The sequence below is a fragment of the Bombus impatiens genome, unplaced genomic scaffold, assembly GCF_000188095.3.
Source record: "Bombus impatiens unplaced genomic scaffold, BIMP_2.2 scf_0219, whole genome shotgun sequence".
Taxonomy (NCBI): Eukaryota; Metazoa; Arthropoda; class Insecta; order Hymenoptera; family Apidae; genus Bombus; species Bombus impatiens.
The window spans coordinates 678185-698157 of record NT_176638.1 but is presented as its reverse complement, the minus strand read 5'-3'; the positions used below and the strand labels follow the sequence as shown (position 1 = coordinate 698157).

Sequence of the window (19973 nt, the reverse complement as noted above, 5' to 3'; positions counted from 1 at the left end):
TATATCAAAAGCACTGGTATCTTCGCCTGTTTTTTATCCAATTTGTTTACGGCAGAAACGTCCTAGAGCTGATTTAAATTTTTTGACACGTCACACTTTTTTTGAACTTTCTCAGATTAGTCTATAAATCATCCCGATTTTTTTTCTATGCAAATTTTCCTTAGTCGCTCCATACTATAATCGTAAATTTCAACGCAAAATTACTATCGAGGTGACATCAGAACGTATTAACGAATTAAAAAAGGATTATGCTTTGGGAAGCGACTGTACAGGTAGTTTAGAAGTTACAATACAATAAAACGTTTTGATCTAGAATTGTAGTTGCGAACCGTCTTCGAAACTGCAACTGAATCGGGCTGGAACGTGGGTCGAAGATTAATATCAACTAGGCGATATCCATTGGCACGCGAAACCAATTCAACAGTATCAAAACCCAAATACGTAGAATTAGTACGCATAGTACGATGTGTCACCAGTGGCGTGTTACTGGTAGAAATTCAAAGTATTTTCGAGAAAAGTAAGACGAGAAAAAGTTCCAACGTGACGCGAAGGTTAATAATGTGCACGCTTTTACGAGTCGAAGAGAATTTTTTAACTCTCGATCGATTTGAATCACTGCCAGCTATTGAAAGAAAATACACTCTGCGAGTCACGTGTACTTCGTGAATTTATTTCTTTGTTTCCTCGGTCAATGCTATGTACAAAATCTGATAAACAATTTAACTCATAACGAATTATCTTTATGTATTATAAGTAACTCATAATGAGGCATCTCCCAAACCGACGTCTTCTGGATTTAGCGTCGCCTTTTTGCTCTTCTGAACCGGTTGATCTGTTAAAGAATAATTTATTGGCACGCGCACCGTAAAAACGAATCATAACGTACTTACCTTGATAAAAGTGTTTAGCGGTTCGCTTCCTAACTTCTTCCACGCCTTCTTCGGTTTGAGCCCATTCCAAGACCAGTCTTCGACCGTACAAGTGAGTACTTTGACACAACGCCTTAAACGCTTTCTATGAACGAAATAAAAGGCATGAAATACCGATCGTTAATTTAATGATAAAAGATTGTATTAATTTTTTTGAATACCTTGGCCTCGCTTTTTGTATAATACTCTACGAAGGCGAATCCTCTGTGCTTTTCAACACCAACCAATTTTTTTGGCAGTCGCACCGCTTTCAACTCTCCGAACGCTCTAACATTTTAATAAAGAAGACATAAAAATCGTGCCTAAGTTAGAATAAATAAAGTACGTACTTGAATAGTTCAGTTACTTCCTCAACCGTCGCCTGGAATGGTACGTTTCTTATTAAAATTTTCGTGCCTGTTTGAGCCGTTACTGTCGATGTCTTCTTTACACTCTTTAAATCAGTTCTGCAAATATTTTAATAAAAGAAAATGTTTATTAGAGTTGCAAATGTTGCAACAGAACTCGTAGGAAATTTATAGACATACATTAGTGTTCGTTCAGAACGTTTGAGTTCTAAAGTCTTTCCCTCTAGCACTGTCATTTGTAAGACTTTTAATGCTCGATCCGCGTCTACTTTCCTTTTATATCTAACGAATCCATAACCCATCGACAGTTTAGCGCCAGGATTTTTTGGATCCTTCTTTGTTGCTATCGAGACATAATGAAGAGCACCGCATTTGCCAAAATACTACAAAACAATATATTATCCATCGAATAATAGAAAAATGCAATATTAAATTATTTACCGTTTTTAGCTGCTCTTCTGTAGTTGTGAAATTAATATTCTTTACGAAAAGAGTTGTTTCTTGTTCAGGTTCATCCTCATCTTCGCTTTCTTCTTTATTAGCATTATTTGTATCGTTTATACTTTCTGAAAATTCCTCTGCCTGTTTGTCAACTTCTTTAATGTTCTGTTTCTCGTTTGCCCCAACTTCTGTGGCTTTGTTTTTTCCCATAGGAGGAGGGGTAGTAAAACTATTGTCAGGAGCCCATTCAAGATAAAGTGGTAAATGTTTATATTTAGTATATGCCAATTGTGTAAATGCTTTTCGTGCCTCAGAAGGTTCCAAGAATTCCACCAAAGCTAAACAAACATTACACGATAACTCGTCGTTGGTAATGATACACATAATGATATTAATAAAAACCATACCAGTAATTCCTGAGGGTGGCATTACAAATCTCCCCAATTCACCATGTCGTGCAAATAATTGTCGAATTTCCTGTGCCGGCGATGCAGCAGGTAAATTTTTTACCAGTATCACAGTTTTCGACCGTTTATTCGGTGGCTGAGAAAATGTACCAATCAAATTATTTGATTGTCATTTTTTATTCTCGGTTATATCCTAAATAATACTTACTTGATTGAATGCATCTAAACAAACTCCGTTTTCCTCCAAAAATTTCCTGGAATCCTGAACTAATTGTGTTTCTCCCAATGCCAACTTAACAGCGGCACTTAAACCCTTTGATCCATCTTCAAGCACCTTTTCCTTCGTCGTATTATAAGTAGCAGCTATAGTGTCTGCTACAGCATTTTGACCAAGGAAAAGAGTATTCCAATTGTGCGATGATCCCGCAGCTATTTTAGCTGTCAATTCTTTCTTCTGCTTGTAAGTTAATCCTCCTGTAACATAAAAGTTATACGCACTGCAATTATTCGAACAAACTGGACGATAGAATTATATACGATTTATTCTCACTTTCGTCAAGTTCTTCCATAGGGTCGGATTTCGCTTTAGCTGGAAGAACATGTAACATTCTTCCGTCTAAAATCGAACCGTCTAACTCACTGTATGCTTTAACCGCGTGCTCGGCCATTAAAAATGTTATTGTACCAAAACCTTTTGGTTTTCTGGTTGTGCGATCGATAGGTAAGTTAACTTCACTTATAGGACCTATATAAAAGATCGTGATATTAGTATTGTAAATATCGTATTATGCATAAAAATCGGCCATCTACCATATTTTTCAAATAACTGTCGAATATTATCTTCGGTTATTGTATATGACAGATTTCGGATAAACATTCTTCCAGATTCCGCGATGCTATCTTCACTTTTTAATGCTTCTAATTGTTTCTTCCACCTAACGTTATCGTCTTTGTTTCCTGCTTCATCAGAATTATATTCTTTTGCTTCATATTGCATTACAAATATTTGTCTCCCATCTAAAAAGGCCAATAGAATAGATATAAGCAAAAGAAAGATGGAAAATAAAAAAGCTCCCAATTGCAGTTAACTACATTGTTTATACCTAAAAAACTTTTGTTTTTCAGCAATGCTTTCCTCAAGTGCTGTTCAGTTTTGAAACCAACATAAGCAATACCCTTAATTTTTGGTGATATTCGTATTGATTTTGCTTTCAGTGGATGAAAAAATTGTTTGATATTTTTTTTCTTGTGATTATATGCTAATCCTCGAAGTTTCACAGTAAACAATTTTATAGAACCATGTTTAGATTTACTCTTATCATTCGAAATCCTGTTTTCTATATTCTTTTCTTTTCCTTTCAAGGATTCCATGTACTGTTTAAGACAGAACAAACATAAATATATGCAGAAAAACTCATAAGTAGAAGAAAAGTATGAGCATTCAGAATTACCTCTAAATCAGATATAACTTTGTTTGCAATCTTTTGCTCCTTCTCTTTTCCCTCTTCTTCCTCATCCTCTTCTTCCTTACTGTATTCTTTATCATTATTCTGATCACTAGATTTACTATCATTGATTTCATTATCACTATGTTCTTTAGTTTGAATAGCTGCCAATATTGTATCATTCTTCCATATAGCCTTATCTGTTGTATGACTTTCAAGAAATTCCATAAATAAAGGATCATCTTTGTGCTATATATATAAATGAGTAATGTGATAATTAAGTTTCCAAATTTAAAAAATATAGCAGCAAAATAAGCTATAGTTATATATCTACCTTTTCCAATGCTTCTCTGATTTCCTTTTTAATGCCTTCTTCTTTTTTACCTTTCTCTTTGTCTACTGTTCGTTTGTTCAGGGCTGTGTTTTCTGTTATCTCAGTAGAGTCTGTATTATTAATCTTACCCCTTGAACTATCAGGCGCGTATTTACTCCATGCTCTGGGTTTAGAAGAATCTCCTATAGGACTCAATATTTATGAGTAAATATTAAATACACATCACTGTTTTTAATATAATTATATATTAATAATTCACAAATACCTAAACTTGCACACTGTTCAATGGATATTTTGCAGGTGTCAATACATGTTTGATCAAAATATTCTTTGACAGCTATAGCTTGCTCTTCTGTCTTAAATCCAACAAAAGCAAATCGTCTAAATTTGCCATCCTTCGTATATTTTAATTGTACGTCTGTTATTAAACCTTTTTCACTGAAAAGTTCCTTTAATTTTGTATCTGTAATCTATAAATCGTCATCGCAAATTAGCTTTCTTACTTATCTCTTATTTTTAATCTTTTCTTTATTTTAATGTTATGATAATTTAATATAATGTCGTGAGACATTGTCACTTACATTTTTTGGTAAATTTTTTACTATTAATCGCGACATTTTGTATGTATGTATTTATAATTATTACTGAACATTAAATGTTTACATAAATTGCACATTTACGTTTCATAGAGGTTATGTTTCTAGGATATCAAGAAGGTGAGTACCAAAAAGGTTAGGTTATACCATGTGCATATTTCTGTCCATGGAATATACATACATACATGATACGTATTCATATATTGATATATGTATTGATATACAATCTATCGGTCATACTGATAGATTTGGTGGAATTATAACTACTTTTGTAAAGCAAATGTACGATAATAGTAAAATAATATACAAGTGGATAAATATAAAAGAAGAAGCTATTTTATTAAAAATTATGAGCAAATACAGCTAATAATTTAAAATTTTTGACATCAAGTTATACAAATAAATTCGATATGTCTATAATTACATATTATATTATAATTACTAATAATTACATATTATACTATAATTACTAATAATTACAACACGTCTATTGATTAAATTAACTTGTACTTTGTAAACAAAATTCCATTTATCTTTCAAGCAAATACATTTCATAAAACTGACGATCTTCTTCTTTTCGAAATTTTGGAACGAAGTTTACATGAACAATTTCTGTAAAGCCTTCCTCTAAACTTGGTTGCTGATAAGATTTCCTAAAAATATTCCAATATAATAAGCTTTGTATAAATTTAGTTTCGATTTTACTTACACATAAGAATTAATAACCAGGTCGTTAACTTTAACGTGACTAGGATCGGTTAATTCCCGAAACTGAAATAAAATATTTAGTATAGCATCTATATTATAAATTTCGTTATATCACTCCAAATTAGACTATTACCTTATTGTTATGTTTCGCATGGTCAATACTTGTTAACATAACGAAGCATCTTACGGGTATGTTATATTTTTTCGCTACTTCGATATATCTCTGCCTTGACACGCAATCAGGATTAGTATTATCTATAACTACGCTATCTTTTTCGTTTATGTGTTTTTCCATTATAGTAATACATTTCTGCCAACTTCCCAGAGTATCTCTATTAACATATCCATAATGTTTTAAATAATTTCTTACAAAATGTGATTTCCCAGAACCAGGACAACCAACCATTAGAATAATCTAAACATATATATTATATATAAGAATTACATGTTTAAGGATTACTTTCAAACAACGTTTAGTAAAAATTATTACTTCTTGACTGCTTGAAGTTATATTGCTTCCCGAGCATATCTCTCCATCTGGTAAATTTTTTGGATTAAATGTAGGCAATTCAAAATGGGCCTGTTTATGACCGAGAAAATGTTCCTCTGGTGTGTAAAATTTTAAACCCAAATTAAGTGCTAGCAATCGGTCAGCTGACGAATGATCTTTCTTTTTTCCAGGAGCCCAATTTTTTGGGCGTCCGGCTGCATCTCCAACGTAAAAGGAATTATCTTTATCAATTGATATAGAATCATTCTTCTGTAAAGAAATTATTTAAAATCAAAATTTCCATGGTAAGAATAATCATTTTATAAAATAACCATTACCTCCTCCAGTTTTTGCCACATTCCAATTGCTGGTTTTCTATAGATGTTACTTCCAGTAGCTATAAATATCTGCAAATGAATTTTTAAATCACATATAAGATCATTTTACTTATTGTAAATTTATAGAAAAAGAAGTATACCTGTATCGGAACCCTAATTTTTTGTATTATATTTTTAAGTTTATTCTTGAAAAATTTTGGATTTATCTTTCCAGATCCAATAGATCCTTGATTAGTGAAAATTACTATTTTATAGCCATCATTATGAAGTTTGTGTAATTTTTTTGGCACATCAGGATATATAAGTTGCCAATCATCATAATCCTTTGGAAATACTAAACCAGATTTTGTTTTTATTAAGGTTCCATCCATATCATATGCTGCTATCTAAAAATAAGAAGACTTAGTCCATTCTTAAAAATGTCAATATTCCTTTAATTTACCTTTGAACGACTTTCCACACCCTGTGTTGTATATATTAATAATGCTCCACTTTCCTTACTTTCCCATGTATCCTGAGCAGTATCTAGATCTATCATATTATCTGTATCTTCAAGTTTATCAGAAATTATTTTATTTCTGTTTATAAATTTCAAAATATCATGAGTATTTTTTATATGCTTCTTTTCTATTCGTGCTTCTTTTTCCTGAGTTTTGTGGTCTTCATTTTGAATATTATCATCCTCAATTTTAACTATTTTATGAGAATTTTCTTCATTTTCATTACATATCTCTGTGCTCCTATTTCTTTTCTTTGGTAAAATAGTTTTAAAAGGTGGAGGATTAAATTCAATTTGATAAATATGCTTTCCATATAAGATTTCTAAATTATCATCATGATCGCCTATAAATTTAACGTCTTTACGTGTTTTAAAGCCATTAAAACCACAGGGCCTAAGTCCAATTTGTTGGATAAAGACTTTGTGCTCCTCATAGTCTGCATATAGTTGTACTACAAAAAATAATGCACAATGCACATTATAGATAAAGTACGAATCAAAATAATTGATAATTGCATAGAGCAAAGTATAAAATTATAACCTTGTTGTCTAGAGCATTGCGTATCAGTAATATTTGTCTCTTCAGAACGACCTAATATAATTGATTTTTTATGTGGTAAATACACTGTCTTTAGTGTTTTATCATTGCTTTTCAGATAACAACTTTGAGCTTGCTGATTCATCTAGACACAAAGAAATAATACAATTAAGGTAGCGGCATGAAAATGATTGATAAGCAAAATAAACATTCAATAAAAATCTGATATTCGATTTTTTAGTATCTAATATCTTTTAACTGATAATAGGTCTATTAAGAATATCTTTATAGATATAAATAGCTAAAATAAAGTAATATAAATGTTTTATATTCATTCATTTATTCTTTTACAATATCTATCTATTATAGAATGTTTTCTTATCCAAATCAAAGCCAATGTACATAGTAATTTATTACTGATCTCAGATTAAGTGCGAACATAACCTGATATAACAGATGGAGTACACGAGTATCAAGGCTAGAAGAAAATAGGTGGCTAGATTAAATGTTTACATTTATTAGTAAAAATTGATATGTTCACTGTATCAATTACGTAAAATACAATTGAACAAAAGTTTTAAAAAATATGACTTCAAACGAACCTACCGAAGTAGAAAAGAATCCTTATGCATACCTCGAAAGAGCTGATTTTACGTCTGAAAAGTATAAAATTGAGGTACACGGGTTACCAAAATATTATGGAATTGGTGAATTTAAAAAGCTTTTAAATGAGAAGCTGGAGTTGCAGTCATGTAAAATAAAGCCACCAAAACGGAGCAGTGGATGGCTTTATGTATCTTTTAGAAACGAGGAGAATCGTCGGAAAGCTATAGAAATATTAAATGGGATTTTATGGAAAAATTGTAAGCTTAGTGCTCAGGTATTTTAATTTGGTGTTATATTATTTTACATATTTTCCTCTTAATCGATATGCAAAACATTTCTTACATATCGTAGTTCTTATTAAATTGAATGTAAATTGTATCATGAAGATTTTATCGAATCTTGATACTTAGTATCATTATATGCATATGTGCATAAAGTAATTTTATCTATTAAAAATAGATTGCAAAACCTGCACCAGATCCATTTGTAAAAAGGAGACTAGAAGAAGAAACTACAAAGAAGCGTTTAAAATTAGATAAAGACGATCAAAATATATCCATAGAAGATAAAGTTAAATTAACTACGATTCCCCTTTGGGAAATGCCTTATCCAAGTCAAGTAAGACAATACGAAATAAAGTGTATATAATAGAAACTTGAGAATAATGTGTTTTTAGTTGGAACTGAAACAAAAAGAAATGAGTTTGATTCTATCAACTATCTGTAAACAAATGTTGAAAGAAAGCAAGGGTGATCTTTTAGATTGGTTAAATCATCAAAAAACTAAATATCATGGATTGCCTTGTGAATTGCTTCCCATTTTGAGTACAGATACAATCACAGAGTATAGGAATAAATGTGAATTTACAGTTGGTAATTCCATATATGAAATTTATTTATCTTTCTGATAGATTCTGATAAATATATCATGTATAATATCAATTTAATTCAGGTAAAAGCGAAAAAGAAAATGAAGTTGTAATAGGATTCAGATTATCTAGTTATGCAGCTGGTTCCACGGCAGTGGGACCTATTGATAATCTTTGTCACATTCCTAACACAATGAAAGTTGTAGTTAAGGTAAGTTGCTTAGGTTTCTTCCAATTTGAGTTCTAAGATTTGTTTTTTGTATTGCGAGTATTTTAGGTGCTTGAAGAGTTCATGAAAAATACTGAATTAAAGCCTTTCGATCCAGTTGATCATAGTGGGTATTGGAGACAAGTTACTGTTAGAAGCACTCTTTGCAACGATGTGATGGTAATAGTGGGAATGCATCCACAAGATTTAAGCTCAGAAAAATTAGAGGAATTACAATTGCAACTCAAAACTTTCTTTGAAACCGGAAATGGCGTACAAGCACGAGTAACATCGTTATATCTTCAAATAATGAAACTAAAGTATGATAATTGGCAGAGTGTTCAATAGCTAAGTTCCATTCGCCCAATTAAGTTGCTTTTTATTTCTAATTAGAAGCGTCGACGAAAAAAGTGAAAACAATTTTTATCACATTAGCGGAACGAAATACATAGAGGAAATGTTGTTGGGAATGAAATTTCGAATATCTCCCCAAGCGTTCTTTCAAGTGAACACGTTAGGCGCTGAAGTATTGTACAAAGCAGCGATTGATTTGGCAAAACCGACCGTGGATACTGCGCTTCTGGATATCTGTTGTGGTACCGGAACCATAGGCCTTGCATTTTCAAAGGTATCAAAAATAATCAATAATTAAATAAAACATCATATGGACAAGAAATAGATACAAACGATTTTAGTATTGTGGCGAGGTGTTTGGAATAGAAATGATAGAGGATGCTATCAAAGACGCGAAGGAAAACGTTGTCGCGAACGAAGTATCAAACTGCGAATTTTTTGTTGGTAAAGCCGAAGATGTTTTGTCCCCTGTAATTCGGAGAACCACTAAGGCCGATATTATCGCTGTCGTGGACCCACCGCGAGCCGGACTTCGTAAGACATCGTTAACGTAATTTTTGTTAACTTTGACGAAAATATGTATAAGTATAAACATGTTTATTCCAGATCAAAGAGCGTTATTGACTATGCGCAAGGCGAAAAAATTATCGAGACTAATATATATATCTTGTGATCCTCGAGCAGCTGCAAAAAATTTAGTGGATCTAGCTAGACCCGTCTCAAAGCAATACACCGGTGAACCTATGGTGCCGATAAAAGCCGTTGCTGTAGATATGTTTCCATATACCAAACATTGTGAATTAGTTCTATGTTTGGAAAGATTATCCACAGCCATGAAAGCACGTGATTGTACGGAGCGATAATTGACGATACTTGCATATTTCGTTCTTGTAACGTTTCTTTTTCAATAAATGATACGAATAAAAGTATCGCCTCTCGCGTGTACGGCTTGTAATCCGATTAATTATTCCTCCTATTGAAATAGACTTACCTTCTAGGCGAATTATTCGGGGAATCAGGATACGATGGGTAATGTTAGGGCATATGTCATGCATGAATAAGGAATTGCTTAAATTTTGAAGCAATCGAGTGAATACGGTTCATCCAGTTTGATGCACTTTAAGTAGATACGTTTAATCGATACTTGTATGTCGAACGCTTTATAAACCAGAATGATATATATAAGCTGACACACTGTTTAATACAACTGTTGCTTTCACTGTGATTAATAACGGATACGAGAAAGGAACAGCATCGAAGAGGTAGACAAATAGATTCGATAATTCGCAGGCTGACAAGTGGTAAGTCCGATTCATAAGAAAAGACAGAATCATTTTTGGACTTAGGGTATAGTTTGACCTGAGTTTGTATTTTATTTGTTTCTCTTTTGATCGGGAAAAGCATGCGAGGAATCTCGTGGTCGAATCGGGTTTCGAAGTCGCGGTGTAGACTGGTTACGTTGGTTCATTATCACTTTCTCTTGAAGCATGTTACAGCGTTGAAGTAACAACGCCAGTAAACCCGTCCTTTTGCCTGTCCGCGCCGTTGAAGGTCCATCTGTATAACAAATGAAAATTGATTTCGAAAAATTCACTTTTGCATAAAGGGCGTAGCTTTCCGAACGAATTTGTTAGAGAGTACATGCAAAGAAGTATGTAAGGCAAGTTGTAATGCGACCTTCACCGTTTGCTCGTCCGTTGCAGGAATGTTTTGCGAATTTCCCACCGGCAAATGAGGCCCCGATGACCTCGGCAACGTTCTGCCTCCGAGTTCTCCTCTGTTCTGGTTGTCCACCACTTTTTGCAACGCGACCATCAATTGATCGAACAAAAGAGCCGCTCTCTTTGGCACTACCACCTGGAAAAGAAAGTTTGATTCGATCAAGGGAAGGATCGGTGTGATAATAACGCTTACCACGACTTGCGGTATTCACTAGTATGGTAATTACACGTGCGTAGGATTTACGCGATAATTAATTGAATGGTATCAAGCGGCGTGGACTGTAATACACGGACACAAGGTGGTTCTGTTGTTATCCTGCTCGTTTTCATCGATCTTTCGCGTCCCTTACTCCTGATATTTAATGTTTACGCCAATTAAAATTAATTAGACCGGAGGATAATTGCCGTGGAGTTTTAACGCTGAATCACGCCACCTGACGTGAATCTCCTGCTGATTTTCTTTCACATTTCTCGCTTCACGTTTCTGGGATAAAGCCCAACCAGGGTGAAAATAGGATCTAGGAAATTCTCTTCCATCTTCCGCTAATTTTAACCGTCGCCGATCCCTATTCTACCATATTAATAATTCCGTTTCGCACGAATTCGACTTGTTGGTATTTTTATCAATCGCAAAGTTTCCGAGAAATAGCAGAAAGGCAGGAGTTTACTTTAAATAAACGGAGGAAAACCCACGTAGTTTTCGTTCGAACAACTTTCTTGCGACATCAGCTCATGAATATCTGTTTCTTCGCGACAAATTATCTTCTCCAACGAAAACGAACAGTATCGATAGCCCATCTCTTTGTATTTTCCATTTGTAATCCGTAAGCTTGTCAACTTCTCGATTACTTTGACGAACTAACAATAAGAAAGGCGGATTTATAACACGTTACATGCAGTTTTGTTAGAGATTAATCTTTCTTTAACTCGACAATTGGCAGAAATCGATGTTTCTAAGACGTAAAATATAAATCTTAAGACGATTACGAGATTATACAATATATTTTACAGTTTGCCAGCAATAATTGTTTCATTTCGAGAAAATTAATCGAAAATAAGATGTCGAGGACACGGAATATACGTATTTGAAGGATTTAACGAGCCAAAGGATTCCACTCGATTATCTCGTCGTTGCTCGAAGCTTTCCGAAAGTTGGCAACTCGATGCGGATCTAATTATCGCCTTCATTACACGTTTCAAATTAGTTAGCCAATTTGCTCCACTATTATATCATTTGGGTTCCTCTTCGACCAAGGCAAGTCGCATCTTACCGAAGCGTATCGGAGGGAGCAACGAACGTTCACATCGGCTGTATCGTAAAGTGATCGTATATCCATAATATAGAGATAAAATTGACCGTGATGCGATTAAACGGATCTAATGGATTTAATTCACAATAATATAAAATAAAATGAAAGATAACGGAACTAGCTGGGTCAGAATATGTTCAATTTTCTGTGACGTTGGAAACCGGTGACCAGCAAAATTTTGATTTCCCACGGAAAAGTAAGCCGACGTGCATGTAACGTACACACACCGAGGTAAATAAACGCGGTTCTTTCTTGTTGTTATACGACCCGAGCGATTTCCCACAGGATTCTCAATCGGCTTTTGTTTACTCGTGACGTATCATAAAAATCGTGACAACTGGAATTCGACAAATAGTCGTACAAACGGATGACTGATCTGCAACATTTGCGGAAACATAAAAGCCACTGGTTTGCAGATATGTCAAGCGATTTTTCTTCCTGCGAATTCTTCCTTTCTACTCGTCCCAAGAAAGCTCTCTTACCTATTTCTCTTTTGATTCCCTGCAAACGAACTGTCAACTATGCCGGCTGATTTTCCCTCCGTCATTCGTTGAAAAGAAAACAATTTACTAGCAATGTTTTATTGTGCTCTTGCTAAATAGAAAGAAAGTGGTATTCGGGAATGAACTGAATAAGAAAAGGTCGGTTCAAGTTTCGTTCGCAGATGGTTAGCTCGAAGCGACGCAGGGTAAAAGAGAAGAACGAAAATGTCGCCGATGACAGTAACACGCGAACAGCTGGAAGAAAGTCAAAAGTAATTAAAATTCTCTGCCACCAATCGACAACAGCGTACAGAAACTTGCACGTAATTGAAAAAGAAGCATCGAGCAAAGGCGTCTTTATCCTACGGTCGTCCCGCTTGTATTAGAAACAATCGAAGAAGAAATACACGAAGCAAATATCTTTTCCTTCTTTCGAACACGCTGACATTAGCAAATCCGATAAGAACTTATCGATGGGCTTACTCGGAACCTTTTCGTAGATTTACTCTCAAGCAAGCGCTGCTTTGTTCAACGTATTGTCGCGTACAAGTACGCGAGTGAACGTTTTATATAAACTATACGCGAATACACGCATGAATTAATGGCAAATTAATGCTCAGATATAAAATATTAATTATCTATTTTAATTCTTATTATTATTATTTATTTATTTAATTACGAACAGCTGGCGCCCTTCATTTTAGTAAAAGAGATTAGTAACAAAGACAGGTAATGGTGCGAAAGTAATATCAGTGAATTACGTAACGTTTTAACATCTTCCAGCATTTCTAGTACTTTTAACACTTTTCTTAAATGCAGGAAGCGATTCGCGAAAAATGTCTAATCGATGGCCAAGAAAATTACCACGTTTGCAAACGCGATTAATGCAACATAATTGATTTTGCACAGGGATGTGTGAAGAACTGGGCATCTCCTAAAAAACATATTTATATTTAGGTAAATACGCGATCTAACGATTCTTTCATTGCGTATTAACTTTTGAAGGTAAATTTTGTTATCCTACGTGTCATGTCTATTGAAGTATAAAATTGCCCTGAGTCTGTGTTTTTCCAGCTAAAGTACGTTGTATTAAAAACAGCAATTATCCGCGTATTTTTGAGCGGCGATGAAGGTTTACAAAGTCTGGAAAAGAAAACGTTAACAGATACGTATTTACTGGAGAAATTGAGTCTGTAGTGCAGAGTGTAGAAAGATATCGAACGACTTCAATCGCGCAACTTTCGATTCTGTAAACGATTTTCAATAACCTTGGAATGTCCTCGGAGGCAATACGTCGTTGAGCGGCGGTGTCATTTTATTGATAAATGTCTATCGAATTTGGAGGAATTTACTTGAAATAAATTTATCGAACTTTGATTTATCGAGTAATGAAAGATGATCCCGATGGAACTTGGACAAAATTAAACCTCTCTCGTCGATGCCGAAACCGCTGAAATTCGTCTCTTAAATAATTCCTTTTAATTGGAACGCATCGATGTCCCAGCCGTAACACAAATTTCATTGTGCGAGGTGGAAGCGAATCGATTACATTTCATTCGAGTCTCTCTTAGTAAATATATTGAAATTCTTTGAACTTCATTATTTGAAAAATATCTCTCTCTTTCTACGATAGATTAAGGAAGGAATAAATTGTCAAAATAACGAGTTACTTTATCTCGAATACACACCAATGAATTCATTTACTAGTATGCGTTCTATCACTCGTTCTTTGATCAGATTGTGTAATATATTATGTATAACTTATCGTACTTAGTGACGTGTCATGCACGCGTCATCCATTCGTGGATCCACTTTCGAATGGCACGAAACGTCGAAATTACAATTGCCACGGTTAGTCGAGAATTTCGAGAAGTACGCGTTAACGCGAAGACAAATGTTCTCTCGCGCGCGTGTAATGTATCGTAACATGTGGCTCACGAGCATATCGCATCTTTGAAAAACAGATAAACGAGCAACATTTTATCCATCTTGTCCGGTCTTTTTTATTTTAACACGACGAGCGAACTGTGTCACGTGCCAAGAGAAAAGAGCTTAGTCACGATACAAAGAGCAAAGTGGATTCTATCTTCAGGATTATGTAAGGAACATCTTCGTAAAACGGCACAAAAAACCGATAGAGTTGGATCTGTTTTTTATAGCGATCGAAGGAAAGGACACTTTGTAGAATCTGTGGGAAAATGACACGCGTGTTAGGATTACGAGTTGGACAACAAAGAGGATAGTTAATAACCATTGACTACAAAAGGCTGAGCTGATCCTTGATGCGTTTTTAGGATACGGTAGAGAGCTGCTTGTTACTCGCGCGATCGCTCGATCGCCGCTGAAAACTTTAATTAAAATCGATGCTCCTAACGTGACTCGAAAGCTCCATCTATCAAATATCGTGAGCTTTGTTCTTAGCGCGATCAAGCGCGATAACGCGTCGTCCGATTATTGTATCATTGTCGGCCCTTATCGCTAATTTAATCACAAATGCGTGGACATCGAAGCGTTGTCCCTTATCGATAATTAAATTCCGAATGGGCGCCGATGCGATGCGATACGATCGACAAACACACCGAACAGAGCCAACGGGAACCGGATGTTCCAACGTTCTAACGTTTACCGGAAATTTTCTGGTTTTATTCTGCGCCGAACATCGATCGTTAGAGATTCGATTCGTCGTGTTCCTTTCACCCATTGACTTTCAGTGACCAATTTTTTACGACGTTTAAGACCTCCGGGGTTAATACTCTTCCGGCGGATCATAGTTCCGTTTCTTTTTCTTTTTACTTTCGTCGGACAAAAGAACTATTTTCGTGCGATAAAGCTCGTCTACCTACGGGCGTAAATCGTAGTCACCGAGGCAATTGCAAAACGCAAGCTATCATTACGTGGGCATTCGTCACGCCAAAATGAGTATAATTGTTGACGGCATAGCGGCCGCCAAAGTCATCTATTTAGTTGTTTCAATGCCGACAGACCAAGTATCGTAATCGTTTTACCGACTCGCGTATCGTCGAACAATATTCGCGTGTTAAACACTATTTCCAGCCAATTTCTTTATCGCTAATTTTAGTAACCGACGAACATTGCACGGAGGGCAACACAGCCGGATGGTCGTCGCGCGGACAAAGACGGACAAATTAATCGATTTATTTCGAGTTGGAGAGAGTTGGCGCTGTTCTGCGTAAATGCGTGCATACACGTACGTACGTGCGATCCAAATGAATTTGTTGTTTGTTTTAAATAGATATGGAAATGGCTAATGGAACACGTAGTCGTTCGATTGCGATGCGTTGGCGGCCACTGCAGGAAAAAGAAAAAAGAAGAAACAAACGGAGAAGGAAAAAAGAAGAAACGAACGGAGAAAAAAAAGGGCGTTTTTATATATATCAGAATAATTCTTCCTTACGAAAAATCTTGTACGTATAGAGTTTCGTATATTTTTGTGCGTGCAACAGTCGACGGTATATCTAGAAATAACGTGGGCGACGTATCTTCGTTTAATTAAGCATATCATTCAAGTTTATTTTTTCTTGTTCGGCAGACGAAACCGAGCGACGCCTAATCGTAAGTATCGCGATAAACTAGTTGATTACATGTTGGGTCGCTAGATTGCCGGAAAATCGAGGGGAATTTTCACGGTAAGGGAAATTGAATGGGTCAAGGAACTGGAAAAATAGTTTCAGTTATCGTCCTAGGAAAAAATAACCGCGGCAATGAAGTTTTAACGATGCACGGCCCGCGCGTTTATCTTTGGCTGTATTTTCTTTCTTCGAAATTTTCCAAACGTTGCTAGAGAATTTCCTTGAGAAGAAGAAGAAACGGCCATTTGACGATCATTGCTGAGTCTGTTACTTCGCTCGATTATACTCTTAGAAAACGAAAGCGTAGTTACATTACACGTGCACTCGATCGAAATAGCTTTCTTAAAGCCTTCGTAAAAGCAACGTCGAATCCACTTTCGTTTTAAAAGTTGACTCGTCTCGTTGAAAACGCCGCTGCGACGAGTGTGACGAGCAACAATGACCACTGAGCGATTTACGATCAGCCTAACTCTCGAAACGTTGAATTATTTTGAATTTTACACACGCTGCTACTTTCCTTTCAAAAAACGCATCGTATAATGGATTAACGTCGATGCTTTTACCGATATCGATGCAACACTTGCAACCAAAGAGAATTCATTCGTCGACAAATTCGAAAAGCCCGTCGATCTCTTCCGACATAACTTTCGCGCGAATCGAACCATGTGTTGCTTTCAATATCGTCACGTCGTCATACTCGTGTGATAACCCAGTCTATTTGAAATTTTAGCATCGACCGACGCACGCCACGGCACGCTATACGTATGCACCTGTACGACGTATCACGTTGCTCGAAACTTGCGCCGAGTGCAATTTCATTCGCGTTAACGTGCGCGGTTTCGAAGAAAGTTTCAACGTTTTTCTTACGCCGGAACAAGCAATCGCTGTAAATCGTTGTTTTGCGAGCGCTTAAGGAGATCGCGACCGCCCAAGCAGATGCTTCGCCGCATAAATACGCGTTAAAAAGCAGCCGCGAGATGCTGAAAACGAAGAAGAAAGAATGCGTGGGCGTATGTCGGGGAAAATTTATGGTTCGAGATATTTGCACCGTTGCGTGGAATCGAAGCGCATCGTTCGCGAAGGTACACGCGAAGTGCGCTCGCTATACACCGAAGGAACGTTTCTGCGTTTCGAAATTCGGGCTAACGAAGCAAACAAAAGTATCGGGTTGACAACTAGGCGATTGCGGATTTTGTCGATACCACCTAATGACAAAATCCGCAATCACTTAGTTGCCAAACCAATAGTACGCTTTTAATAAAACGCATCTTATCCTCGGTGTTCTACTGTTTTTACGCTCATCGACGACGAAGGACGACGTTGCGGCAAAAAGCAAAATCGAATTGACGAAACTGGAATCCAGGTGTAAAGTAACAGATACGGTAGCTCACAAAAATATTCGAACACTTGACGCAGAAAATTTAAACGATATTGAAATTTCGTTAGCACTGTAACGAGATAATAAAAAAAAGTATACCTAAAATTAAGACATCTACAGTATGAACAGTGATATTAAACGTACAATTAGTATGGAAGATGGTCCGACTAAATATCGTGGTTTATGAATATATTGCGTTCCTTCCAATAAATATCTTGTGACGTTTATATACATTTTCAGATTCGCCATAAATTTGATCAATATCATCGCGATAGCCGTGTTTCGTTACAGCATTAACGAGACCTCAAAATGTTTTCCCTATAATATGTATCATGTTCTGCAAAAATCTATCTTCCTGTAACCGTTTGAGAAAAAGAACATTTTAAGACATTAAGTTACTAGAGCGACGGCTGACAGTCGAGAAACGCATCGAAAGATAGAAAGCTTCGTCTAATCTTGACAGTGAGAGAACGATCGTCTCCTGCCGCAAATAATTCGACGACGCGGCGTTGAATCGATTTAACGATGATTAAAGTCACGTTGATGACACGTTTTTATTAGCCGGCACATAAAAGTTATTGCCGCGAAGTTGCCGATGGCGGAAAGATGAGCTCCGAGCACAACAACGAGACTCGCTTCTTTGGGCATCGCGTAATCCAAACGAATTGTTTGACCGCGAAACTTCTCTCCTCTGCTTTGTACTTTGTCTCATTATTTTCTCGTATTTTATCGACAAACGACAGTAATAACGTTCAAGACGTATCCTCCACATCAAGATAGAAACATTCCGGCAGATCGAAGACGAATAGTCTCGTAGAAGGATCGAAGAAATTGAAACGCCGGAGTTGAAACGTGTCGAAGTTGCCGATTGAAACTTATTCGGATGACACAACTCAATGCGACATCCTTTCAGAGACTTTAACGCTGGAAATATCAACCAGTGTCTTAACTCGCCCCTTGACACTCTATATGAAAGATTAGAGCGAAATCCGAAATTTCTTTCTCTCGCGGTACATCTGGCGAGAAAAATAGGATTCGTATCAAACGGCAAACCTATGTTTCCTCGATCGACATTTAAGAAATTTAATCGACCGATCCGAGGAAAATTTGTCCTGGCGTTCAGTTGCTTCTAAGTATTGATTTCATCTGAACGAAACAGTGTGAATTTTGGCCTGCATCATATATCATTGGGTCGTAATCTTGTTAACTCCTTAACGAAGAAAAATAGGTGGGTGACCTTTGTCGGAAGAGATAGGAAAGGAAACAAACGGTGACAATCTCTACAACGTTGGGCGAATGAAATGTTGCAAAAATACATTGATACGACTCGATGTATATAAATATAATATAAATTACAATAATTCCTCTGACGTCATTTCTCAACAATACCAGCAGATATCTAAACCGTAGGTTTCAATCGGACGTGCAAGCACACGGATTTAATTGTGTCGTACAGCGTGGACGAATAACATTAATGACATGGCGACGAGTTCGAGTAAATAGTAAATATCGAGCGAAACGAAAGATGGAAGGGACAGCCAACTCGTCATTGTCATTACAGACAGCACATTCTGTGTTATATACGGTGTGGTTGGTAGCTGGTGGTACAAGTGGAAAGGGGGTAATTCTACGCGAAAAAAGAAGTCGAAAATATAGAATAAAAAAATTTTTTTTTTTTTCATTTTTCCATCGAGATAGCGATCTACAGTGAGATCCGTTATAACGAGAAAATTCAAACCCTCAAACGAAAAATTGTTATTCTATATTTTCGACTTCTTTTTTTCGCGTAGAATCACCCCCTTTCCGCTTGTACCACCAGTTACCAACCACCCTGTCTAATATATGTATATATAATTGGGCAAAAAAGTCGTACAAGGTAATTATCGTACGTCGTGAAAAATGTGTCTACCTCGGGTCGAAAAGCTGATCGTTTGCGGGATTAACCAATAATTAATAGAAAGCAGCGTACGTATAGGGTGACTAATTAGCGTAAAGTCAACGGGGCAGACTAGCGTTGCCTTATTTCGTCGGTGGAACGTAAATATGATTAATGCAGTTGGAAATAATTCATTAATTAAGTGGTTCAGCTTCGAGGCAGACGTCTGAATTAATGCGCATGGATTGCGACTAAACGAGCGAACGACAAGTCGAAGTTGTTCATTTCGAATTGAATCGGGAGACAGTTTCGATTTTACTCGAACGAGCTGTCTAGCGGAGGATTATTAATTGACGACGATTCGAAGAACGAGAACAATTTGCAAGAATAGCAGAACGAAAATTGCTACGCGAGAGGGATTAATCGAACGATTAATTAATCGGTAGAAAATCCGACCGATTAATAGTAAGTATTGTAATTGAATTCCGCGCGACCCGACGTCGCGTCG

General features: G+C 36.1%; 5 protein-coding genes across 12 annotated transcripts in view; 2 read left to right on the top strand and 3 right to left on the bottom strand.

Annotated features, from left to right (window-relative positions):
- The window catches only part of LOC100748997 (prohormone-1), a 60772-nt gene that overhangs the window by 18835 nt on the left and 21964 nt on the right, over positions 1-19973 (top strand). Inside the window, exon 1 of one of the 4 annotated variants that reach the window (XM_033319904.1) lies at positions 10387-10409. The exons of 1 other annotated variant lie outside the window; for it this stretch is intronic. The gene's annotated coding sequence lies outside the window, so the exon portion shown is untranslated. Of the gene's footprint in view, positions 1-10386; positions 10410-15696; positions 15830-19973 lie in introns of those variants that run through there. 2 more of the 4 variants (XM_033319905.1, XM_012383708.3) reach the window with 2 other exon arrangements.
- LOC100748763 (probable RNA-binding protein 19) lies at positions 650-4653 on the bottom strand. 2 transcript variants are annotated; one of them, XM_003488180.4, is made up of 15 exons: positions 4485-4653; positions 4169-4373; positions 3904-4085; positions 3576-3818; positions 3228-3498; positions 2935-3141; positions 2675-2869; positions 2333-2598; positions 2125-2260; positions 1718-2055; positions 1457-1659; positions 1259-1375; positions 1091-1196; positions 891-1014; positions 650-832 (listed from the first exon to the last, which is right to left on the bottom strand). In XM_003488180.4, the coding sequence occupies exons 1-15, from the start codon at positions 4518-4520 to the stop codon at positions 759-761; spliced, it is 2703 nt and encodes a 900-aa protein (XP_003488228.1). In that variant the 5' UTR covers positions 4521-4653; the 3' UTR covers positions 650-758. The 2 variants fall into 2 exon arrangements, with proteins under 2 accessions (XP_003488228.1, XP_024222262.1); XM_024366494.2 differs by having other exon boundaries at positions 2333-2595.
- LOC100748878 (uncharacterized protein F21D5.5) lies at positions 5007-7815 on the bottom strand. 3 transcript variants are annotated; one of them, XM_012383702.3, is made up of 10 exons: positions 7679-7792; positions 7517-7550; positions 7076-7217; positions 6478-6986; positions 6176-6421; positions 6036-6104; positions 5698-5967; positions 5341-5622; positions 5209-5270; positions 5007-5152 (listed from the first exon to the last, which is right to left on the bottom strand). In XM_012383702.3, exons 1-10 carry the CDS (start codon positions 7702-7704, stop codon positions 5029-5031), a joined length of 1764 nt encoding a protein of 587 aa, XP_012239125.1. In that variant the 5' UTR covers positions 7705-7792; the 3' UTR covers positions 5007-5028. The 3 variants fall into 3 exon arrangements, with proteins under 3 accessions (XP_012239125.1, XP_012239126.1, XP_003488229.1); XM_012383703.2 differs by lacking the exon at positions 7517-7550 and having other exon boundaries at positions 7679-7815; XM_003488181.4 differs by lacking the exon at positions 7679-7792 and having other exon boundaries at positions 7424-7534.
- LOC100742827 (tRNA (uracil-5-)-methyltransferase homolog A) lies at positions 7502-10050 on the top strand. Its single transcript, XM_003488216.2, has 8 exons — positions 7502-7952; positions 8138-8296; positions 8355-8550; positions 8630-8757; positions 8824-9074; positions 9148-9382; positions 9450-9642; positions 9715-10050. Exons 1-8 carry the CDS (start codon positions 7659-7661, stop codon positions 9969-9971), a joined length of 1713 nt encoding a protein of 570 aa, XP_003488264.1. The 5' UTR covers positions 7502-7658; the 3' UTR covers positions 9972-10050.
- The window catches only part of LOC100742710, a 12339-nt gene continuing 2568 nt past the window's right edge, over positions 10203-19973 (bottom strand). Inside the window, exons 2-3 of one of the 2 annotated variants that reach the window (XM_003488215.4) lie at positions 10792-10965; positions 10203-10665 (exon numbers count right to left, since the gene is read on the bottom strand). In XM_003488215.4, coding sequence (XP_003488263.1) covers positions 10579-10665; positions 10792-10965 — 261 coding nt within the window. In that variant the 3' untranslated portion in view covers positions 10203-10578. Of the gene's footprint in view, positions 10666-10785; positions 10966-19973 lie in introns of both variants that reach the window. The other variant, XM_012383706.3, reaches the window with a different exon arrangement.